The sequence below is a fragment of the Thyridium curvatum genome (assembly GCF_004353045.1).
Source record: "Thyridium curvatum strain D216 chromosome Unknown NODE_29_length_410198_cov_82.451705, whole genome shotgun sequence".
NCBI classification, from domain to species: domain Eukaryota; kingdom Fungi; phylum Ascomycota; class Sordariomycetes; order Thyridiales; family Thyridiaceae; genus Thyridium; species Thyridium curvatum.
Genome location: NW_022156784.1, coordinates 176,022 through 199,820, shown reverse-complemented (window position 1 = coordinate 199,820; position 23,799 = coordinate 176,022). Strand labels below are relative to the sequence as shown.

Sequence of the window (23,799 nt, the reverse complement as noted above, 5' to 3'; positions counted from 1 at the left end):
CTGGATCATCGATCTGTTCCTGGACTAATAATGATCTGGTTTGGTTTTCAGGGATGGATCTGGCAAGGCTGCTAGTTCTGCACACTGGGCCCAAAGGAGATTAGGGATGACGAGGCGTGTCCACAAACAGGCCGGAACATGGCATGGTGCGCCAACCACGCCGCGGCAGCACAAGAACGCAGATCGATACGAACTGTCACCAGAAATAGCAAAAGATAACACTTGATACAGACTCTTCTTCTCCGTGAGATTGGGCTGTGATTCATTAACGAGACCTCAGTATTGATAGCTCGACTAGTCAGTCTACTCTCCCAAGTCGCCTGATTTTCCTTTCCTGTCTTATCAAGAGCAACACAGCTACGGCTCCCAACACCAAGTCCATGGCCCATACTCAGTCCTCCTCCCAGGAGTTGACATCACTCAATGTCTCGTCCTCCAACAGCCGAGATGGGAAATCAGAGCGCTATGTAGATACTAGTACAAAGGCAACCTTGCCGACTCCTTTCCGGACCCAGCTCGCAACCAAATCCCAACGCCAAAGAGGAAATTGCTGCTTCCTAAATCATGAGTCGACAAGCGTGCTGCGGCATGTGTCGCCAACCATTGTCTGCGCTAGCGCAGAGGGTATCAAACGGTCGAGTTGCCGTAGGTGCGGCATAGATACGAAAAAGAAACAACACCAAACAGTAGATCTTTCTTGACCTGTTGCCGACCGACTCTCAGAAGTACTTACCTGGCTGGTCTATCCAGCAAATGCCCATGTCCATGAGAACCGAGGAGTCATCCGGTGCCATATCGGTTGTTAGTAGTGTCGCGTCAGAATGCGGTGGGGGAAGGAGAGGCTTGGTGTAGAAAAGGGCCGGGAGATCATGTTTCAACAAGACCGAAGCAATTGCACTACAATTTCTTCGTGTCAAACAGACGGGGTGCTGGAGCGAGGCAGTGTCGGCAGAACGGCATAGTCGGCCTCAAGCCCGATGCCGCTTGACGTCTAAAAGGAGATGTTAGTTTCATCAACAACAATTGAGAGAAAAGGCGGTTGGCCAGGAAACATACCGTGCTCGTCAGCCAGACCCTCACCGTCCTCCGCCTCACGGCCGCGTTTTCCGGTAACGCTTGTAGGTGTAGATGCCTGCGCTTTCTGCGCAGCTGTATCATCCTCGTCATCCTCCCAGTCGATCTCATCTAGATCCTCATCCTTGCGGGTGACTCCGGTGTTCTGCGATGACTCCCCAGCCGGGAATTGAGCAGTCTCATGTTCGGCAGTCACAGGAAGCTGATCGTCATGGCCGAGCTCCTCGCCGCTTATGGTGTTGCTTACGCTGGAATGATCCTGACCGTAGTCGATATTGTCGTAGTGCTCTACCAATTCTTCATTTGTTACCTTACTGGCGGTTTGCATTCCATCTTCTCCGCCGTCCAGTTCGTCCAGCTGGGTTGCTCCGGTCGCGGTATCTTCGTGAGCCGATGGTTGCAGAACATCTGTCTGCTCAACAACTTCGTCGTCGAAATCGAGATAGTCCATGTCCTGGATCTTATCCTCGGTGTTTCCTTGGACGATCTCGGAATCGTCGGCTTGTAGGGAAGCATTAGTGTCCGCTGGAGGAGTCTCGCGGAAATCAACCGTGAAGTCCGTGTCTTCAACTATGCCAGTCAGATCATGACTTTGGGCAACATCCAAATCCTGAGAAACCTCGGTCGACTGGTGGGCCTCCGGATGAGAATCGTCACCTTCATGGGCCACGTCTTGTCCATGAGAACTAGCCAGGTGCTCCTCAAGTGGACCGCCCATCTCACCACCAGCCATGTCGGTCTGGTCATATGCTTCGTTGTATCCAAGGATCAAGTCCTCGCCATTCTCATCAACTGAAGGAGCATCTGAGTACGGGTGAGGCGCGATTTCAGCATCATCGTGCAGCGCAGACTTCACAGGTGACGACATCTCGGAGCCCTGCTCCACATCATCGGCATCATTCGAGGCGCTAGATGACAGCTCTGACTGGAGAGCAGAGAGGCCTCGGCCCTCATTGGCGGCCTGGACAAGCTTCTGGATCCTCACGCTACAATTAGGGCGTGTAGTGAGGACGAGGTGTAACTCCGGGGTCGGGACCTCGCCATCATTCATAGCCAGTGTGTTGTGCAAGCCCAAGAGCTGGCCGAAAGTGAACTGATCCAGGATAGCACCTGTGGTTGTCTGGCGATTGTTAGCAACTGCAGTCCCCATGGTTCACTCCCACGGAAAGAATACAACGTACCTCTGCAAACTCAAGACCAAGCTCCTGGACTCGGATCAGGAGTTCGTCGTTGGAATTGAGCCATTCTGCAATCGACTCCCGAATTCTAGTCAGGAAATCGGAGAGCGGGCGATCGATATACTCGGTATCATCCAGGTAGTAGGAACCCGGCTGCTGACCATCCACGGTCTTGAACAGTGGGCAGACCTCATCACCCCAAGTTACAGTAACATTGGGGGGCGAGGTCGCAAAGGGACTCTCTTCTCTATCACTCTCGTATGAAGCACTTGCATCATCGAACTCGAGACTCATTTCTCCCGTAACATCCCCTTCACCAGCATCTCTGGCATCGTCCACAACGTCGCCGACATCTACACCAGCTGCATCCTGCAGCCTGGGTACGTCATCGAACACCCCGTCGAAGGTCAAGGCAGAGAAGCCAGGAGTGGGTTGGTGTTCTGTTACATTTCTCACAGTAGCATCAATGGGCTCTGTGGTGGTGTTGTGTGAGGCGATTGAGCCCTCCTGGGTCTCTCCATTGTGACCGGTTGCCTGTGTTCCACCAATGTGTCGCAGAGCTTCGTCGTCATTTGTGCCACTCGCCGTGATCTCCGCCTCATAGCCATCGTAAGTGATTTCATCGAAATCCTCCAGCGCCTGTTCAGTCGTTCCTGTAGCGTCGGCTGCAGCAGACGTGACTTCAGCTGCTATATGTTCCTCATCTCCGTCAAAAGTGATTTCATCAAGCTCAGCGGCTTGGATGTCAGTCTCCGCTCCTACAGTCTGCTCACTTGTTGCGACATCGTCTGCCTGAGCCTTGTGAGCCACTTCAGAAACAGTGGCATTTTCATCGGCGTGGGTGAAATCGAAGTCGTCATCGTCAAAGCCGATCAGGTCGATGTGAGCGTCGTCGGCATTTCCCAGACTGACATCAACATAATCAGCCTGGTCAGGATGACCAGTATCGGTCACAGCCTCTGCCATGGCGGGTTTCTAGGGTCGTTGTGAATTTGATTCCTTGGGAAGAGGAAGCAGTGGTGGTACGGTCGCGGTAATGTAGGTAGAGGTGCCTAGCTTTGTGCGTGAGGAGGGGTAACTGGGAGCAGTATGGCTACTAATTCTCGCATCCCAAAGGTATCAGAGAAGCTTGGGATCGTCGCGCTGTGGGCAGAGTCAAGATATATATCTGACAGGGGCGCGCGATATTCGAGGCCAAACGAGCAGTAGACAAAGAAGTGCTGTACTGGCAAGCGGGGTAACGAGATCAGAATATGCCTTGAGAGCGGCACACAAATTCACTAGAGCCTTCGAGAAGGAAGGCAAGAGAACTGATGCACACTTTCAAGGTGTGATGAGACGTGGATGTGGTAGTTGGAGGAAGCGTTGATTTGGGGAGAAACAATGAACGCGTCGGGAGGCGGATTGAGGTGACAAAGAAGGCCTGAGCTTGGAGGCTCCAGCTGTGACACGAAAATGACACTGCAAGTGCGTGCTGGGCGCTAACAATTTGGCCGCCTGAGGTTTAGCTTCCTCCGTTAGGCACAAGGCTCAACTCACTGTGTGGGAGCATTCAGGGATGAGGCAAGCTGGCCTGGCTAGGTAAGGTAGCCAGTAGCTTCGCGCACAGACCATGCCCACATTTCGGGGATGAGGACACCAGCACTTCTAGCAAGCACTTGACCGTCCCTCCGCCAAGAGCAGACAGAGAGGTGTCAATACAACCAGAGCGACTGCAACATATCATTCCCTCTGCTCCTCTGTACAGACTCCAATCACAATACTATAGCCCCAGAGTCTCTGCAATCAAGATGGTATGCTGCCTTCATTGTCCTGCTGGCTTGGTTGTTGTGCTGGCCCCTCCCCACTAACCGCTTACCCTCCTATCTAGGTTGTCCTCGCCGCCTCGATATGCACCCGAGGAGGGAAAGCTGTCCTCTCGAGGCAGTTCCGCGAGATGCCCCGTTCGAGAATAGAAGCGCTCCTGGCTTCGTTCCCCAAGCTTGCCGATAGCGGCACTCAGCACACCACGGTCGAGCAGGATAACGTCCGCTTCGTGTACCAGCCCCTCGACGAGCTCTACATGGTGCTCATCACCAACCGCCAGTCCAACATCCTTCAAGACATCGACTCGCTCCACCTGTTTGCTCAGGTTGTCACTAGCACGTGCAAGAGCTTGGACGAGAGGGAGATTGTGCGCAATGCCTACGAGCTTCTCAGCGCATTCGACGAGCTCGTCACCCTGGGCTACAGGGAGAACCTGACGCTGAGCCAGATCAAGACCTTCTTGGAGATGGAGAGTCACGAGGAGCGGATCCAGGAGATTATTGCTCGGGTAAGCAAGGCTGGCGCGGTGCCGTACACAAGACAAGCATCCGGACTAATCCCATGCAGAACAAGGAGTTGGAGGCCACCGAGGAGCGCAAGAGGAAAGCCAAGCAGCTGGAGATGCAGCGCAAGGAGTCGGCAAGGACTGGACGTGGCAACATCCCTCGCACTCCTGTCTACCCGACTTACACGCCGCCTACCCGCCCTGCTGTCACCGACACATACGACAGCTATGAAGCCGAGAAGAACAAGTCCAAGTGCGTCGGCCTTGAAGTGGATGACGTGTGCGTCCTAGCTAACCTCTGCACAGGTTCACTGCGCCCAAAGGAAAGGGCATGCAGCTCGGCAAGAAGTCGAAGACGACAGATATGTTTGAGAGGGTCCGCGGCGAGATGGGCCCCGAAGTCGACGATACACCCCTGGTGCCCGCCGTTTCGACTCCTGTTGCCGAACACGCTGCTGCGCCCCGCGCCTCGACAGCATTGGATCGCGATGCGATCCATGTGACCATCACCGAGGCCATCTCGGCAAAGATCTCAAGAGACGGTGCCCTGAATTCGCTCTCTGTCAGCGGAGACTTGAATCTGCACGTGTCGGATGCTTCTCTCACGAAGATCAAGATGAACTTGCAGGCCCAGCCCTCTCACGGCGCTCAGTTCCGGACTCACCCCAAGGTTGACCGTAACCAGTTCAACAGCTCCAAGGTCATTCAGATGAGCAACAATGCTCAGGGCTTCCCTGTCAACAACACCGTCGCCGTGCTCCGGTGGCGAGCATCCCCAAAGACGGACGATTCCAGCGCGTTGCCGATCAGCTTCACCGTCTGGGTCAACAAGGGCTCCGATGGCAATTGCAACATGACAGTAGAGTACGAGTTGACGGGAGGTGACGCGCTCAAGGACGTCAGCGTCGTTATTCCCTACTCGAGCGTGGAGCCAGTAGTCTCGAGCTTCGACGCGACCTACGAAGTCTCGGGCGATAGCCTCGAGTGGTCAGTCGGCAATGTCGATGACGAGAACCCGAATGGATCATTCGAATTCGAGGCCCAGACTGATGACGAGAACGAGTTCTTCCCCATGCAAGTTCGCTTCTCGAAGAGTTCGCCCTATGTCGACATTGATGTAAGTTATTTCCCCGCTTGTCCTCTGCCACCCCGCCGCCATGTCGAAGTCCAGGTCATCTAACATATGTCTACCCAGGTCACATCTGTGGAGTTGGTAGAAATGAACGAGGAGGTGACTTTCTCGAAGGAGGTCAAGTCTCATGCCGAGTCCTACCTGATTGAATAATCTGGCCACGGATGGGGGACGCCGCATGGGAGAGGCCATGGCCTCGCTTGCCGATGAGTTGATGTTAATGATGACATAAAGGATGCCGAACTGCGAACACAATAGGACTGTGGTTCGTCCGACGCTGCAATCCTGAGCAGGAAGGCTGTTTTCCGATAGCAGTGTAGACAGCTACCAAAAATAGACACGGATATGGGTCGAAAAGGACAGCCGGACAAATTTGCTTTGTTACCATCATAAAAAGTGACACGTTTGAAGCAAGCAGCTACAGGAGCTCTGTGCCATGGTGATACCGGCTCTACCAACAAGCGCTCCGCCTGACCAAACAGAAGCACTCATTGGAAGACACCAAAGATTTCTTGGGGGCATGTTCAAGAAGACAGTTTGCTCTGCGGGTTTGTATGATGGACCGCGTAAAAAACGGTATGAAAAACGTGTCTCGTGGGCAAGTTTTGAGCAATGCTCAAGATCGTTTGATATACAAACAGGCTTTATCAAGCAATAGACACCGTTGCTTCATACCAGAAAGCTACAAATGCAGTTCCCACATCATCACAAGAGGGCAATCACTCTTGATTTGATATGTTTAAAAGGGACTGAGCGGAACCTGCGTCTCTGACAACCCAGGCTGGATCATCGGACACTGCTTCTGTCTCTGACGAAAATCTTCGACCTGCCTACCTTTCTTGCCTCGATCTCTCGCCGCATCATGGGCTACTCCAGAGGATTGGTACCCGGAGTCTGCCTGCCCATGGCACTCGCCAGACAGGGCTACAGCACCCAAGCATCCTTGGGCATCCCCGACTTGATCGGAGTCTTCACCTCGGGAGACGAACCAACCTTGCAGCTTGTCGAAGGGCTGATTTATCCTGCAGTCATCCTGGTTTTCGGGCTTCTGGTTCCGCTGACGCATACCCTCTTCCCGAACGCACCACGAAAGACTGTTCTCTTGAATGATCTCAAGTTCCTCCGCCAGGCATTGGTCACACTGTGGCTGGAAATTTGCGCGGTAAGTCTGCCATTAGTACACTATCTCTTGCAAGCTTTTTGGATTGTATTGTTGCTAAGCATTTTGCGCCTCATCGGGCACAGATTCGTGTCTTGCTCTGCGCAATGCAAACCGTGATCGATGGGTGTTGGTGAATGGGACTGGCCGGGGCGCGGTGCCCTTTGATCTCATCAGGGTCCAGTGCCAAGACGATCTCAATTCTCAACATCTGGCCACATACACTACTGAGCTTGGCGTTTGGGTAGTTTGTCAGTTGCTCCGGTATTCGTTGAGAAGCAGGTTCATCTCTTGATATGGGAGTCGAGGAGGCATGTTGGGTTAAGAAAGCGCAGGGTTCGAACGATGGGGAAATGATGCTAGTGCTTTACTTTAGATCTCCATAGCTGGCGATCCAGACTCCGCTATGATGCGCCCTTAATCTGAAGTACCGGGCTAACATCGAGAATCGCCTCGGTTTCGCATTCGTCTAACACGTGCTACACTCCTTGTTTGGCTGACCCGATGATGGCATAGACACTGTGGTACATCCACGGTTTGCCTCTTGGTTAGAAACTCAATCCGCTCTAACTACATTTCTATTCATTTTGCCAAAGAATTCCATCCTTCTCTTACACCACGCCATGGCAACCGAGGAGCAAGCAAAGATCAAGCTGCATTGGTATGTTGACATCATGGGTGCCCATCACGGCGTGGCTGAAGCAATTGGACATCTACTGACCTGTATCAAATAGGCTGAACGGCTCCCGCGCGCAGGCCATCCTGTGGCTGCTCGAGGAGCTGTCCGTGCCCTACGAGCTGGAGATATATCACCGGCAAAAGACCATGCTGGCGCCGCCGGAGCTGGAGAAGATCCACCCTCTCGGCAAGTCGCCGCTGGTGACGGTCACGCCGGCGGGCCCCCCCGGCGGCGCGGAGCCGTTCGTGCTGGCGGAGAGCGGCTTCATCATCCAGTACCTGTGCGACCACTACGGCCAGGGCCGGGACCTGGTGCCGCGGCGGTGGAAGGAGGGCCAGGAGGGCCGGGTGGGCGGGGAGACGGAGGAGTGGATGCGGTACCAGTACATCCTGTACTACAGCGAGGGCAGCCTGATGCCGTACCTCTGGCTGACGCTGATCATCTCGGCGCTCAAGGGCCCCGCCGTGCCCTTCTTCGTGCGGCCTATCACCGGCATGGCGGCCAACAAGATCATCTCGATGGTGGTGCTGCCCAACATCAAGCGCCACTACGCCCTGCTGGAGCAGATGCTGGCCACGGCGCCCGGCGGTGGCGGTGGCGGCGGCAAGTTCATCTGCGGCGAGCACCTGACGGCCGCCGACATCGTGCTGAGCTACCCGCTGCTCGCGGGCAAGGGCCGGGTGCAGGAGCTCGGCGCCTGGGACAAGGGCACGCCGCAGGCGACCTACCCCAGGCTCTTTGAGTACGTGGCGCGGCTCGAGGCCGAGACCGGGTGGAAGAAGTCGGCGGACAAGATCCGGGAGATCGAGGGCGACTTTTCCGTGACGCCCAAGGCGAGCCTCTGAGCCGAGCTCTTCATCTCGACTTTTCATGCCGTCAAGATCAACGACGCCTACATTTCGACATGCATATGCCAAGCCACTTGGAAATCAGGGCATCCCGTGCTGTTGGTCCCCTCGTTCCATTTTTTCCCCCTAAACAATAGCTCCCCTTCTCAGATCTGCAAGAAATGCGGCTGCCTGGAGGATCGTCCAGTCGGGTCGGTTTGCGAAGACTGTACAAGTACGAAATACGAAAATGCGTGGTCCATATTGTGTGGTGATGTACCCCTGCATGGTGAAGATTTTGTGGGTTCGAGCTGTAACTACAAAGTAATCCAATGGATGGCCGCGCCCCCTGTTCTGAGGCTTCCGATCTGCTGAACAGCCCCCCCGGCCCTTTGGGCTGAGCCAAAACAGCGCCGAGTAAGGCCCAATTAGCGAATCATAATAGGGGGATTGCAGCCCCGGACAACCAGCTTCATGACGTCAAGACTCCCCTGTTTCCAGCAAGACAAGGTGCGAAGTGAAGGGATGGAGTCGAGTTGCAGCTGCTCCTGCTGACGACGACTCTTGACCTTCTTGTTCAGGAGTGATCCATCTTGCTGAGAAATGAGATTTGACAATGAACCATGACCACAAAGACGAAGCTGAGCTCCGCCGTACTTGTATCAACTACTAAAAGCAATTGAGTTCCATCAACGTGCTTTACAGGACTAGCCTTATCTCGGCCAAATCCCACCAGAGTCAGCTGTGATTGTGGTCCTAATTAGCGCTGGTCCGAGGGCGGATTCTTCCTCCTCCGCTAACACCAAATGCTACTATGCCTAGAGGAGCAACTCGAGGTACTTGTTGTTACTGGCGATCGAAGTGGCTTTCACAAGCCTGGAGGGGAGGCTATGCTTGCTTACTCGGTGCTCCCCCGTCTGTCCACAGCAGGCCCAGGGATCTCTCGTGCTTACTCTCGCAAAAAAGAAACAATAATTTCCTAGGTAGTATCTTGGCTCTCAATTGAGAAGGGCTCCCTTTTTGTTCCTTTCTTTGGTCTGTTCTTTAGACATTTTGGCAACCCAATGCCCGAGTAATGCTGCAACGCGGCGCCAAAGTCGCTATTTCTCGAGCTACCCATTTTAACTCCAACTTACACATCCGGCTGAGCCGGGACGCCCGACGCTACTTGGGTCGTCGTGGCCAACGACCTGTCAAATACGCCCAGCACCGCTCCTACCACTGGTTTCTATCTCTTGGTTCGTCATTTCAGCAAGCGGCATATGCATAGGTAACCATGGCTACGAGTGTCGTGCCCACGTCCATGGCACGGCATGAAATTCAGGAGCCAGTCCTGCCAAGTCCCGGGACTCCGGATTCACATGAGTCGGAAGCCACGGAAGGCTCCGGCAGCACGGGCGACGACGACGACGACGAGGAGGAGGAGGAGGAGCAGCTCTACGGAGACCGGGAGGATGCCCAATCCTTCATCCAGCCCTCCATCAGCCGCGCAGCCACGCGTCTGACCTCGCCCAAGACGCCGGCTGCCGAGAAGGTGGCCGCCATGGACGAACTGATCGACGGTTTCTTTGGTGGTTCAGACGAAGCGGCTCCGGCACCTGCAGCCAAGCCGCCGGTCCCTGCAGAACCACCAGCGCCGATCTCAGCACCGGACCATCCCCGGAAGCCAGATGTCGCCAACTTGCATCTCGATTCCACGCCCTCGGCATACGAATTCGAAGCCGTCCTGCCTACGCCGTGGCACGCCGGACCGAAGGAGTTGGTCGTTGCTGGGCCCGGCAATGCCAAGCCCGCCCTCGCCGGCGTCTTTGGCCAGAGCAGCAGCAGGCCCCGCCGGTCGTCTTCGGTCGGGCAGGAGGCCCTGAGGAGGCTGTCCAAGGCCCTCCCGTCGATATCCATCCCGAGCGGCCTCATGTCCAGCTTCCCGACGCCGTCGTTCTTCTCCTCCAGCTCCTCGTCCCCCAAGGCCACCGGGGCCCAATCGCCGATGCGATCGGCCTCGCCCGCGATCAGGACCCGGAATTCGTCGGCGCAGGTCCGGCCCGCCTCCGTGGCCATTCCGGTCGGGTCCCGGCCAGCGGTGGCGCAGGGGCAACCCGCCACCGTGCTTGCGAGCCTACCCGAGGCGTCCAGGCGGTCCTTGACATTGCACAAGTCGCCGTCTGACGACTCCCTGCTGTACCACTCGCTGTCCAGGGTGTCCTCGTTTGGGGACGACGCACGTTTCGAAAACATCCGCGAACAGGTCAACTCGAGGTTCAAGGCCATCAAGGATAGTTTCCCTGAGAGGCCGACTTTCAAGATGCCGCCCATGCCAAGTACGTTTCAAAGCTTCTCTCATTCTGTTTTGCTGTTGATGACATCTCCCTTTCCTCAACCCATGTGCTCCATGCATCATTGGCTATCGGAAAACTTATTTCCATCGCTGCCGGCATAATACTAATGTGCTGTAGACATTTTCCCAAGGAGTCCTGGTCTGGACGGCCCGGCGCCTATGAGCTCCGGCATCCCCAAAGGGGATCTCAAGAGCCAGGTCATGTCCCGGCCGGCGACGTCTCTACTTGACCAGGTCCTGGACACTCTCGAGGGCGACATCGTCGTGCTCGGGGGCTACAGAGGCTCGATCCTCAGATCTGCCGAGCCTCCGCACCGGCAACTATGGGTCCCCGTCAAGGTCGGACTCAACATCCGGAAGGTCAACATGGAGGTCGGCCTCGACCCGGCAGACGAGGAGAACATGGAGAAGACCATTTACCCCTCCGGCATGCTGCAGCACATCGGCCCCGTCGACATCTCGCGCCGGCTGTTCAAGAAGCTGCGAGACTGCGACAACGCCCGCTCCGGCAAGCTGCGGGTGCACGACTACGGGTACGACTGGAGGCTGAGCCCGCACCTCCTGTCGCGGAAGCTGGTCGAGTTTCTCGAGAAGCTGCCGTCCAACAGGCCCGGCACCCCCGCGCCGAGGAGGGGCGCGCTCGTCATCGCCCACAGCCTGGGCGGCCTCATCACCCGCCACGCCGTCAACCAGCGGCCCGAGCTGTTCTCGGGCGTCGTCTACGCCGGCACGCCCCAGCGCTGCGTCAACATCCTGGGCCCCATCCGCAACGGCGACGCCGTCCTGCTCAACGAGAAGGTCCTGACGGCCCAGGTCAACTTCACCCTGCGCACGAGCTTCGTCTTCCTGCCCGAGGACGGCTTCTGCTTCATCAACAAGGAGACCAAGGAGGAGTACCCGGTGGACTTTTACGATATCAACGACTGGATCAAGTACCGCTTCTCCCCGTGCCTCGACCCCCCGACCTCCTCCGACGCCGACGTCGGCACCAACGCCGCAGGGACCCTCTCCTCCAAGCGCTCCAGCACCTTCGGCACCCTGCTCGACCTGTCCTCCACCTTCCCCCTCCGGCCGCGCTCCGTCACCACCGAGTCCATACGTAAACCTGCCGCCTCCTCTTCCGACACCACCACGTTCCTCCACAACAACAGCAACAACAACCACAAAGACCGCACCCTCGCCCCGCAGATGCAGGACTCCTCGGCGTACGCCTCGCCGCCGCCGCCGCCGCCCTCCCCGACCCAGCGCGACAGGAACATAGCCTACCTGACGCGCGTCCTCGCCGACACGAAGCGCTTCCGCGCCGAGACGGCCCACGACCGCCGCCTGACGGCCGCCAACGCCTACCCGCCCCTGGCCGTCATCTACGGCAAGGACACCCCGACCGTCTACGCCGCGCGCGTGCCCTCCCGCGCGGCCATCGCCGGGCCCGAGGCCTACGACGACCTCGGCTTCCGGTCCGGCGACGGCGTCGTCCTCGCCAAGGAGGCCATGGTGCCCGACGGGTATGACCTCGTGCGCGGGGGCCGCGTGAGCTCGGACCGCGGGCACATCACGCTGCTGGGCGACCTCGGCGCCGTGGGCAGGGCGCTCGAGGCGGTCGTCCGGGGCCGGCGCAAGGGGATCGGCCTCGGGCCCGCTGCGGCCGCCGCCGATAGGAAAGGCTGAGTGTGCGGGGTGGCGGCTCTGTTTTCATTATCTGCATATTTTCTTTGTTTTTTATTATTCATACTCTTGCGATCTCGAGTCATACGAGGGAGTGTATTGAAAGGAAGGAAGGAAGGAAGGATGGGAGGACGGGGAGGAGTCCTGGATGGAGGAGGGACTTCGATATTAGATGTTTTGGTGGGTGGTCCGGAGATCCCGGCACACGCTATGCTGCTCGCGCGGTGGCCGCTGGCTTTGTTGTTGCATATTTCGGAGTTGTTTCATGGGAGCATATGTAGAATTATTGCCTCTGGGCATTGCAAAAATGACAATTCATCGCCTTACTGGAGGGATGTATTCACGGCAGATGTACACATGTAATATCGAGCTGGTCTTCATACATCTGCCACATCCGCACGTATACATGTTTATCTACATGTCTGGTGAACAGTCTAGCTTCCAGATATTGACCCCATCGCGACTGAATATGAGATTGCCACTCCCATCATACACAAGTGCACAATTACCGGACATCACACAGCATTGTCTCACGCACCGTGAACGCATACAGACGCACATATACAAAATGCTCATGTTAAAGACACAAAGCCAAACGAATACCAAAACCTCGTTCGTGTATTAAGCCCGTCTATGCCATCATCAATCGTGTGTCATGAACTGAAAAGAAAAACAAGAATCGCTATATGCTCCCTCCTGTAGGAGAGTCTAGTTGGCCGCCCTGGGGTATATATGCATGCGAGAGGGCCTCCAAACAAGATAAAAAGTCAATATGCCTCGAGTCAAGACTTCCCCCCTAAAATATCTCCTTCCAGTCTATCATGGTTTCTCTTCCACCGCCAAGTTGATAGTCTGCCCTTCCGGCACACGTCCTAAGTACGTTTCCTCCACACATCGAGTCCTCATCATTTCGTGGGGCCGTTATCTCCAAGCCCCTCGGGTTCTTGCTCGTTTTCATTATCATTAGTGCGGATCTCGAGGGGTCTGGGTCCGTCGAGGTCCGTCGTCGTTGACGTCTGCGGACTGGTACCACAGCTCCGGTCATCCTCTCTTAAACTTGCATACACATCTGGAGCAGCGTCTGCGCCGGCCAAGCCGCCTTGCATCTCGCCATCCATCTGGACGGCCTCGGGGCTCGGGGCAAAAGCCGGCGCGTCGGACGACGAGCTGAGCGACATGATGCTCCACTCTGGCGGTTCCCATTCGGGAAACTGCTGTGTGACATTGGCCATGGCCACCCGGATCTGGTTTGCGAGGCGCGGCTGCTCGACCGGCGGCTCCACGAGCGCCGCCTCGCCGCTGTAGACTGGGTTGCCGTCGCGCGGCACAAAGATGAGCTCCCGCAGGCCCGGCAGGCGCCGGCGCACCTGCCGCAGCACCTCAACCGTCAGGCTGGCGGCCACGGCGCTGTGGTACGAGCGCGGCGCGGCGGCGGCGTCGGCCCAGAAGAGGGCGTCGTTGAGGGCGAGGCGCCGCACCAGGGCGAGGTCCTCGGGCCGCGCGAGGGCGAGCACGGTACGGAACTGGGCCTCGGAGGCCATGTAGCCGTCGCGGGGCCCGAAGTAGAGCACGTCCCGCTCCGGATCGAAGAATATGCGGGGCGGCTGGCGGGCGATGCCGAAGGCGAGGCGGTAGTGGCGCAGGGCGTCCTCGCGGGACTCTTGGCAGACGTGCAGGTTCGTCGGAATTGGCGAGGAGCAGGTGCAGCGGCATGGGGGTCCCGGTGGCGGCGGTGGTGGTACTGGTAGTGCAAGTGGTGGTGACACAGGTCCCGAGGTGAAGGGTGACAGCGAGGCAGAGGAGGAGGAGGCTGTCGAGGATGGCTGTGTGGAGGATGGCCGCAGAGGTGGAGATGGCGCTGGAGACGTCAGTGCGTCACCGCATCTGATGGGTAGTACGCGGGTTTCGGGGAGGTTGAGAGTCCATATTCGCAGCCGGAGCTCGACTGGGAGCTTGCCAAAGAGGTGCTGCCAAGAGGTTAGAAATAACTCGGGTAGCTGACAACTCAGGCAAGAGAGTAGCGGGTATGGGCTTACAAAAACTCGAGCTGGAGACGAGCTCCCTGGCGGCGGCTCTGGGCCCGCCGTCGAGCTCGGAGGAGGTTTCATGGAGAACTGGAGGATTGTGTGTCTCAGCAGCCTCGGATACAGCTAGCGAGTGATCCAACAGGAGGTTTTTGGCTTTGCTGGTGCTGTCGTAGGCTACGATTGTAGGATCGACATGTGTGCAAGTGTGTTAGTCGGCAAGTCACAAGACAGTTCCACTTGGGATTCGCGGGAAGTGTCTCGTTTAAAGAAGAAGCTCCTTCCAACGAGAAGGTCAGCGGCCAAGGAGCCTCGGATGGCAACGAGGGAGAGATCTCAGAGCTATATGGGCCCGGGCGCTGGGCATCATACGGGGCAGATGAGGTAGACGCAAGAAGAAAGTCCAAGTTTCGGGATTTGAGGTGCTCGAGACAATAAATTGGGCGGTAAAGGCGCTGCTGCATGCCATGGCCCACCGGCCGGCTTTTAGTCAGTGACGAGGGAAGTAGGTCGGCGCGGACGCGGAAGCTTCCAAGGTTGACAACGGGCAACAACAAAGTACGGAAGTACATACAACATGGCACGCACATGAGCTCGACACACCACCATGACGAGTTTGCGGGCACGCCATGACAGAGGGCACCACACCATGCAGGACCGGCCTGACTAGCATGCGAGACGAGGGAGGAACGCCCTGATGCGAACAAGAGGATCGTGTGGCGGGACCATGAACCAGATGTCTGGGACTGCAGACGGCGTATTACCCTAGACAGACTGGTCTGCCATGTCATGGTGGGTAGCAGGCCATGTGCTGTCCCGGCGCTATCGAGGGAGGGACGAGACTAACACGCCGGTGGGAGGGAGAGAGGCAGTCGTGGTCGACGAGCAAACAAGACCAAGTCGATGTCAGAATGGGGCAGGTCGAGCCACGACAGGGATCCGGGGGGGAACGGGGAGGGCAAGGATTGTGTGTGTGTGTGTATGTGTGTGTGTGTGAAGGGGGTTCAGCTACTCCGTAAAGGTAGGCCAAAGCAATGTAGAGCAGAGCAGAGGCACAGGCACAGGCACAGCCGGAGGCAGAGAGGCCTGCATGTGCAGCCAGATGATGCGAGTGGCTCATGTTGACTGGACTTGAGCAGGTTAACTGACAAACAAGCAACTAGCTGTACGGAGTAGTATCAAAGGTGTCAGCCAAGTGGATGGAAGTAAGGTACTTACAATGATGATCCCTGTGGGAAACGCCGAGGTGCGCGTGGATTTCAGCCTGCCTTAGCTGGAACCAGTAGCTTGGGACGGGTTTTTTTTTTGCATCCCTGAACCCTGCAACACCACCTGGCCTCCGGAGTGACACCCGCTACAGGGACCCTGTGGGAAGCGGTGTCGTTTTTTCTCTTCTCTTTTCCTTCTTTGTTCCTCTTACTCCGTACTTACCCTTCCCACCCCATTTCGGGCGCCGGCCCACGCACTAAAGACCGAATTGGCAAGCCTGTCGTGTGGTGTACTGAGTGCTGGTGGCTGGTCTTAGCTGGCATTGTAGGCTCGGCAAATTGCGAGTCGGCGGCCATGGACAGGCACGGCAAGTCGATGACTGGTTAGGAGCTTTTCTGCACATGAACATGGATGTGTGGATATGAAATATGCACGTCAGTAAGATGACAGGAAGGGTCCAGAGTCCAGACTCTCAAACCCCTCCACCACTGTCACAGGCACTGGAGGCCGTACTCGCACCAATCGACATTACGGCCAGGTTCAGCAAATTCAGCCACAGGGTCTCTCTTGCATATGCCTGTAATTGCGGCGCCCAAAACAAGCAAAGAAGATCACAGGTGAAGGTAAAGAATAGGCTCGGGTGGTTACCCTCTCGGGCAAGGGGGGGTCGGAGGCGTTCCTAACCCCTCCGTGCATACTTTGCGTTCTTTCTTGGTCTATGACACTCAGAACTAGGACAATCGAGATGCAGAAACAGCAAACACTCGAAAGGGAATGGTCCATGGGCCGACAGTGCCGATGGCGTGCAGGAGTACTTACTGCACGAACACTCTTCCGTACGGACAAGACGTACTCCGTATAAGTACATGCAAGCCTAAAGGAGAGGAGCCAAGCAGTGCGTAATGAAATGAACGACAAGGAATGGAGAGAAAACAAGAAAGCTGAAGAGGTGGGGAGTGAAACAGGGATTCCAAGCGGCGGTTCCAGGGAGCCACATGGTCCCTCCAAGGTCCGCTCAAGCCGGCCCAATGCCTAGCTCACCCGAGCGGACCTTGGTAAGGATCGGAAATAATGGCAAGTGAAAACGACACTGACGACACACGACGATGTAGAGCAACAATGAAGCATGCCAGGAAGCACCTTGCCCTACAAACGGAGGTGAGGAGAAGTGGCGAGGTGCCAGCCGAGACGGAGATGACGAATATCCTGACGCCGGTCCGAAAGAACTGTTCGCCGTTTCCCGCGATCGACGGTCCCGAGAGCCTGGATATCGATCGGCCCATTGCGCGATGGCTTGCGTGAGCGTCGAGAGGGCTGGCCTGGGGTTCAGATTGCCTGGGTAACACGAACCGAGATCACCCTGATCTTGGTCAAGGGGAAAGGCGAGCCGTGCTCAGGACCAACCACATTGCAATGGACTCTCCAGAGCTGCTTCTAGACACACGCCGACTTTGCTTTTCCCCAAGGCGTTCCGGCATGGGACGGGTGATCCAGATCGCGGGGAACAAGACGAGACCGAGATTACAAAGCGGGACGAGGAGAGGCCCTCTGGGGGGCTATGCTCGGGCCTGGACTCTTTGGACTCGCGGCCTCGTGGTCGCCATCACGGCCGTATGAAAGGGATGTCGCAATTCGAGGGCTGTGGGTGGGAGGACTCGAGGTTGCCGCAAAGGCTGGCAAAAAAAAAATATGACAGGTCAGAGGCGGCTAAGCTCAATGCGTGAAAAGCCGAGACGGGTACTTCATGATGGTGACGCTGAGAGCGTGCCTGGGGGACTGGAGAACCGGCCATGGACCGGCCTGGAGCAAGTCTTTTGTAGGGTGTGGTGGAGATCTGCCCAGGGATGTTTCCAGCTGCTGCTGTACGGAGTGCTGCAAGTGAACAAACGAGATGGCAGACATCATCAACAACAATTACGACGACCAATGTCGCCCACAGATCAATGAGGGATCAATTGAGGAGCAGAATTACAGGAGTGGTGGTTTGAATCAGTCACCATCACATTCATACTCTAAAGGTGCCTCCCTGCTCCGTACAACCTCGAGCAATATTGAAGAGAACTGGAAGGAGCAATTGAGAGAGCTGCAAGAACAACAAACAGCCCTGGAGAGAAGGAACCTTCCAAAGGTTCCTTCGAACCAACTGACTGCCTGACCCTGACTGACTGACGGCCCATCCCACACCTGGCTAGCCCTGGAAAACCCTGCCAGAGACCCGCCCAACAACTCTTCGGCTATTAGCCTCTACTTGCCTAGCTTCTCCTGCCGTGGGGAACCTCAGTAGGTCTTGGCTTTTTTTCCTAAAATTCGGCCAACACCACCTGTCACCGCAAGCCATATTACCGTTTTGTGCAATCGCTACACCTCTACGCTGCACCATGTGGATATTCGCAACCTTCAAGGCTTGTTTAGGCGAGTCCGTAGAGCGGGCCACGTCGCTAGAGAGGCGTCGCGGCACGCCAGGATGCTTGGTACTCATTGCGACGAATGGACCTGGCACTCACCGTGCACACGATCACATACAGGAGAGCCATATGTTGCAGCGATCCTGCGCGACATCTGGCATGCTCGGGGACGAAGTTCCATCGAGAAAGGGCGGAGAGCATTTCGTCATTGCTTTTCGCGGTCGTCCCCGAAGGACTCGCGCCAAGAGCGGCAGATGAGCCAGCTCCCGCCCCGTAACTCGGCCTTGTCGGCAGCGACTTGGGGGGAAAAAAAAAGAAGTGTGAGGTGAGAGAGGGAGAAGAGAGGTTCGGCAAAGCCGTCGGAACCTCCCCGCTTTCATGCTTGGTGATGACATAGTTGTGTGGATACAACTTCTGGGCAGCAGGAAGCTCTACGCCAAACTCTGTCAAGCGCTTCTCCCTTGCGTGTCGAAGATACGAGCTGAAAGGCATGCAGGGCCACAGCAACAAAAATGCGGCATATCCAAGGCAATGGTGCAGGCCAAGTGTAGGTAGGTCAAGGGACAGCCGGAAGCGCTCCCCGGTCGACGATCTCCCATGGCGTGCGCAAATCTTCGACAAGGAGACAGCCGGAACAGGCGGGTTCACTGGAGCCCTCAACAGGGGGGCCACGCGAGAATTTAGCGGGTGATGGTGCGCGTTCATGATGCGCCCAATAGCAATTCTTCCCGAGCACCTTCCCAGTCGTCTGGGATAGGGGTGCATGAGACTAAGGCACACTGTTTCACCTCGCATGTCGGTATGAAGTGCGATGGTGCGCGTTTCTGATGGCATTCCGGACGCCAGCCGCATCAGTGGCCGACTGACCGCCTCCTCAAGCCATCACAGCGCTGCCAAGTTGGCCTTGCCTTCTTGGTCCGTGGTTGGCGTGCTCGTTCCCTGCTTTCCAAGACTGGCAGGTAACGGTGGCTCCGACTCGGAACACTTGCTACCACTTCGATCCGTCCCAATTACTACCGATCGTGGGCGACAGCGGCAGTCAGACCGATCTCGACGAGCGCTCCCGGCCATCGCATGCCCCTCGTGGTCTCGTTGATAGCACCCTACGCCATGAAGACGGAAAACTTTTTCTGTTTTGTTTTATCCCGCTTCAGGACACCACCTCCGGCGGTCGGTCGTGATCTAGTGCCCGTGAACGGGCGGCTAAAAGGTGGCGACCGGAATCCCCTTGTCTGGCGTCGGTGTGGTGTGGTACCTACCTATCTGGTATCCATGGTGGCTGCGCCTCAGGACCCCTTGAGCCACGAAATGTGACTACTCCGTACTCTGTGCTTCGTAACGTGCTCGCTCGTATGTAGAGGGAGGTAGGGTGTGTGTGGAGAGCATTTTAGCAGGACAACCGGAAGCACGGAGGAAATCAGGAAATATGTTGTTGGTTTCTCTTCCAAGACACTGGCGAGTCAGAGGCAACGGCTTGGCCAAGGATGGGGCATCGGCCGCGCCCGCGGTCTAGAACATCTGAGCCACATGGGGACTCGAGGGCCTCCTGAGTGGCTCTAACAAGCCCCTAAAAGCCAAGGGGCCCAACATTTCCCGCTTCGGATACACCCCACATCCTTACGCTTCAAGCCACAGCGGCGGTCAATTGCCAGAATTAGCAAGCTGACTGGTGTGACACGGACACCGCAACCTCAGCGCACAGAACATCAATTGATCAGTCCACGGAATCGATCTACGAAGCACGGCCTAATATCGTCACCAGATGGACCGGCCAGGATCAGGTGGCAGCAAAGCCCACTTCGGTGGACCTGTAGAGGGGGCAAGAGGACCCGACAAGGCTATGCGGCTGAAGCTGGTCTCTGATCATGCAACAACCCAACACATCTACGGAGTACACCACTGAGAATGACTGGAGTTCCCCATCCCCTCGCCGCCCTTTTCATCTTCGATGCCGAGTCTACCTGGCCATGAGCACTCGCCAATCTCGCTATGGCTTGCTTAAACTTTCCTGGTTCATACGTCAAGCGAGGGCCGCAAGTTAGGTACGCTCTACTTGGCTTCTACCTAGACCAGGGAGCATCTGTCTCTGAGCGCCACTGAATACTGCACCACATGAGCATTCCTCGCGTACAGTAACCAGTCCTTGGCGATCCAGAGGCTACGACGACGGGCAAGTAATGTCGTGACTTGTTCCCCGTTAGCCGACCCTCCTGCCTCATTCGTCCTGATGCATGGCCGACAATAATGACAGGTTTCATTCAGCGTTCGGAAATTGCCTACCTGTTCTACAGGAGGGACCCTTCCCTGCAGCACAGCAGGGCGCTGAAGTAGAGTTTTAATCTCGGCAGCGCCGGACGATGTCGTCACAAGGCATGGCTGGGAGGTCTCACCTCAGTCACGCCGGGGAGCAGGGCATTTCCTGGCAACAGCCAGAGCCCAATCTTAATAAGATTGACGCAACCCCGACACCATCGTCCCCGCTTCCAAGGTTAGGTCGGCCGATGGTCCGTCCCATTTGACAGTTCAGTTCACGGGAGTCGGCCCATGCTCGTCCTCTTCCGCCACTAAAAGCGGCAACGTAATGTCGGTCCGGCATGCTGCACAATAGGTAGTGTTCCTAGTGTTCTGGCGGGACACGGCCTGAAGCCGCTAGAACCGCTGATTTACCGGGCGACTCGACGGACTACTGCCAGCCCGCGGAGGAATATCAAAGTTGAGGCGGAACTGCCCCTACAACCTCGACCGGTTTCTGCAGGTCGGCGACTAAGTTACGCCACAGCAGGCTCACCTTACTCAAGGATCATGGTATCTTATCTCTCTCCCTCGTGGCACCGAAGAGACTGGTCTAGACCTCCGGCAGTTGCAACGCCACATACATGCGGAGAAGGACCAGGGCAGTAGTATCAAAGCTTATAAGCTGAGATGATCTGGTTTGACTATCTCGGTGAGACCCCCTCCAGGTAGAGGCCGTGCTGGCGCGGCGGCCAGAGCCACAGAGACGGGCTGTATTCGAGGCACGTACGCAACCGCCTCATCGTACGAGTTGTGACAAAGAAAACGGTCGCATAAAGCCAGCCAAATACAAGACTGCCGCCACTGGATAGCCCTGGCTCGGCGGTTTGTCAGCGCTAGCATAGCATTTCGCGGTGGGAGGCATGGTAAATCAATGCGCGCCTGAGAGGAACCTCCGCACTGTAGCTACCCTACCTCCCTACACTAGCTCCCAGGGATATTGTGCACCCGCCTACCTCAAGGGTAAGCCGGTCCTCTGTGGATGACGGCAATGTGGCACGATGTGAGCACTCGTTCGATCTGTCCATGGTATTTCTCAATATCGCATGTCTCGATTGTGGCTTCATAGCGTAACGAGGCTCTTACATCTTTATATTCCGGGTACATCCTTGTCCTTCAGGCTTTTTAACTTTTTGAAGCTATTGACGATCTGTTTTCGATCTCAAGAACATTCACACGCTAACACACACAGCTTTGCGCCACATGATCGACATTTGGTCCACCGATTATCGACCAGGTACAGGGTTTCTTATGATAGTTTGATTCGGTTCGTTTTCATGGCGTCGGGGCGAGAGTTCGCGTTATGGACCCTTGACGCAACATTAGGTTCACCATCGTCGCTTGACCATTCGCGAATGCACTTGTGCTCGTTCCAACCGGCCACTCGCTGCCCGACAAACGAGCACTTCATAAGGCACAAGATGTGACAAGCCGCTCAGCCAAGCCTGCATTTCTGATTTCTGCCTACTGAATCTGCTGGACTGGATATTGAAGCTGCCAAGAGCAGTCCCTCACGAGGAGGGCTGCATAGGTATATTGCCTGTGTTGGAGAGAAAGAATAGCATAGCCCGGGCGGGATTTGCAGAGAGCTTGGTCCAACGCGAGCAAGGTCATTCAATCCTTTGCTCTTTTTTGAGCAAGGAGTCTCGATAGACCGGTGCATTTCGTCAATTCCATCAGTCTGTTACCTTCTTTATGGTAAGCGCGGTGGCAGACCTGCCTGGACCGAAAATAAGATTATCGGGCGGGAGACGAGAATATCCTCGTGCAGATGTCATCAAATCTTGGTCGCATGTCTCTTGACCACTTTCTCGGCGCTTAATCGAAGTTCGTCGAGGGCGAACGACAGCCAACCGTTGCCATGCACGAGTGCTGTTTTTAGAGCGCTGGCCAACCAGACAGCGCCCTGTGTCTGGGGGTGAGACTCGCCTCTACCCGCCGAGGAGCGGTGCATCACCGACCTCTATTCCCGTCTTCGCTTAGCGCACTGGAGCCGGCTCTCCCTCCATCTTCCAACGACAGTCGCCCATGGGCAAGGACCCGTGGTTTGTGGATGGCACACAGCGTCAACAGTACATCCAAGTTGCATTTCTGCACTCTCATTTGATGCTCGCGGCCTGAGACGTGTCGCCCGGCACGTCAACCCTATCGGAAGGGCAGATGGCAGGCCCAAATTTAGGTCGCGATGCAGATTGCGAGGGGTAAGGCCTGGGGCAGCTGGGCTCTTCTTCTGTGCTCCCCTCCGTCGACATGGAAATGTCTGGGGAGGCTGGCGGCTACGAGACCGCACGGCATCTCGAAGCGCTTGCTCACCAAGAGCATCGACATGGTATTTGTAGGTTTTGATTCCCATACTCTTGCTGCACCTCTTCCCACCTCCTTGGACAACTCATCACGCCTCGCGAGAGTTGTGTCCTGCCCTAAACGTCTCGTTTTATTTCCTTGCTTTCCTTCTCTCTGTTCGTCTTCGGGTCTCGTTGTGTTTTCCTGGTGAAACGACTCTTTTTCCTCTTTGATATATCTATCCTGTCTGTCTCGGCTCGTGCGCCGACGGAATAGATTTCCCAATCCATCATTGTCTCTTCGAAGAAATCCTTCGCCTCTGCGACGAGAAGAAACCATGGCACGCCAGATCCACGAGAAGGCATCCGCCTCTGACTTCGAGGTCGATTCGCAAGACCTGCATCTGCGATCCAAAGTGAAGACCCTTCGCGTCATCGACAGTGCCAGGGTTGGGCTCACGGTTGTTGCTCTGCTGATGGGCATCACTGTCCTGGGCGTCTCGGCGGATGCCCTGGCCGTCTACGATTCAACCCATGTTGGCCGGGACTTCCTCCTGCCTCTCTGGCCTGATAACTTCAACCTGCGGCCCACCGTCGCCCTCGTCGTCGGCGCCGCCATCGTCGTCATCTCCAATGTCGTGTCTCTGCTCTCCAGCAAGGTCCAGACTGTAAGTCTTCTCACCTCATCCGCCTCTCTGTATGATGCTGGGTGTGGTATCCTGTGTAGTACTGATTTTTCCAACCATGCTTGTCAGCTCCGCAACAACGTCATGGTCCACACCTCGCTCACTTTTGCCGCGCCCCTGGTCGGCCTGACCGCCGCCCTGATCGGCATGATCTTCTTCTACGCGGTCAACGCCTCGGAGGAGGTCGACACCCTGCTCAGCTGGACGTGCCGGTGGCGCGCCGTCTCCATGCTCGAGCGCCCGCACTTTGGCACGCTGTGCAAGGAGTCCTGGGCGGGGGTCTACATGTCCATCCTGCTCATCCCCGTCGAGGCGGCCGTCCTGGCCGTCGCCGGCTGGCAGATGAAGGTCGAGAGGTACACCAACGCGTATGTCAACGCCAGGAGGACCCCCAGCCCCGTCGCTGCTTAGAGACGGAAAGCTGGCGACAAACTCGGATCATCAAAGAGGTGGCTGTAGTGTACGGTAGCAGAGACGAGCTCAGAGAGGAAGTGGACTGTAGGGAGAGGTGCCTAGAGCGCTGACAACTTGGGGAGATTGG

At 56.5% G+C, this 23,799-nt stretch overlaps 6 protein-coding genes across 6 annotated transcripts; 4 read left to right on the top strand and 2 right to left on the bottom strand.

Moving 5' to 3' along the window:
* Window positions 1-968: 968 nt before the first annotated feature.
* On the bottom strand, window positions 969-3,218 carry E0L32_005531 (uncharacterized protein; the record flags this gene model as incomplete). The annotated part of the gene is made up of 3 exons (XM_031140063.1): window positions 969-991; window positions 1,057-2,194; window positions 2,256-3,218. The coding sequence occupies 3 exons, from the start codon at window positions 3,216-3,218 to the stop codon at window positions 969-971; spliced, it is 2,124 nt and encodes a 707-aa protein (XP_030996046.1).
* Window positions 3,219-4,042: 824 nt separating this feature from the next.
* E0L32_005530 (uncharacterized protein) lies at window positions 4,043-5,848 on the top strand (the record flags this gene model as incomplete). The annotated part of the gene is made up of 5 exons (XM_031140062.1): window positions 4,043-4,045; window positions 4,123-4,566; window positions 4,626-4,816; window positions 4,870-5,680; window positions 5,759-5,848. The coding sequence occupies 5 exons, from the start codon at window positions 4,043-4,045 to the stop codon at window positions 5,846-5,848; spliced, it is 1,539 nt and encodes a 512-aa protein (XP_030996045.1).
* Window positions 5,849-6,557: 709 nt separating this feature from the next.
* Window positions 6,558-8,378, top strand: E0L32_005529 (uncharacterized protein; the record flags this gene model as incomplete). The annotated part of the gene is made up of 3 exons (XM_031140061.1): window positions 6,558-6,857; window positions 7,451-7,515; window positions 7,589-8,378. The coding sequence occupies 3 exons, from the start codon at window positions 6,558-6,560 to the stop codon at window positions 8,376-8,378; spliced, it is 1,155 nt and encodes a 384-aa protein (XP_030996044.1).
* A 1,258-nt stretch (window positions 8,379-9,636) lies between these two features.
* E0L32_005528 (uncharacterized protein) lies at window positions 9,637-12,363 on the top strand (the record flags this gene model as incomplete). The annotated part of the gene is made up of 2 exons (XM_031140060.1): window positions 9,637-10,678; window positions 10,814-12,363. The coding sequence occupies 2 exons, from the start codon at window positions 9,637-9,639 to the stop codon at window positions 12,361-12,363; spliced, it is 2,592 nt and encodes an 863-aa protein (XP_030996043.1).
* A 902-nt stretch (window positions 12,364-13,265) lies between these two features.
* Window positions 13,266-14,468, bottom strand: E0L32_005527 (uncharacterized protein; the record flags this gene model as incomplete). Its single annotated transcript, XM_031140059.1, has 2 exons — window positions 13,266-14,327; window positions 14,397-14,468. 2 exons carry the CDS (start codon window positions 14,466-14,468, stop codon window positions 13,266-13,268), a joined length of 1,134 nt encoding a protein of 377 aa, XP_030996042.1.
* Window positions 14,469-22,910: 8,442 nt separating this feature from the next.
* Window positions 22,911-23,669, top strand: E0L32_005526 (uncharacterized protein; the record flags this gene model as incomplete). The annotated part of the gene is made up of 1 exon (XM_031140057.1): window positions 22,911-23,669. One exon carries the CDS (start codon window positions 22,911-22,913, stop codon window positions 23,667-23,669), a length of 759 nt encoding a protein of 252 aa, XP_030996041.1.
* Window positions 23,670-23,799: the final 130 nt, after the last annotated feature.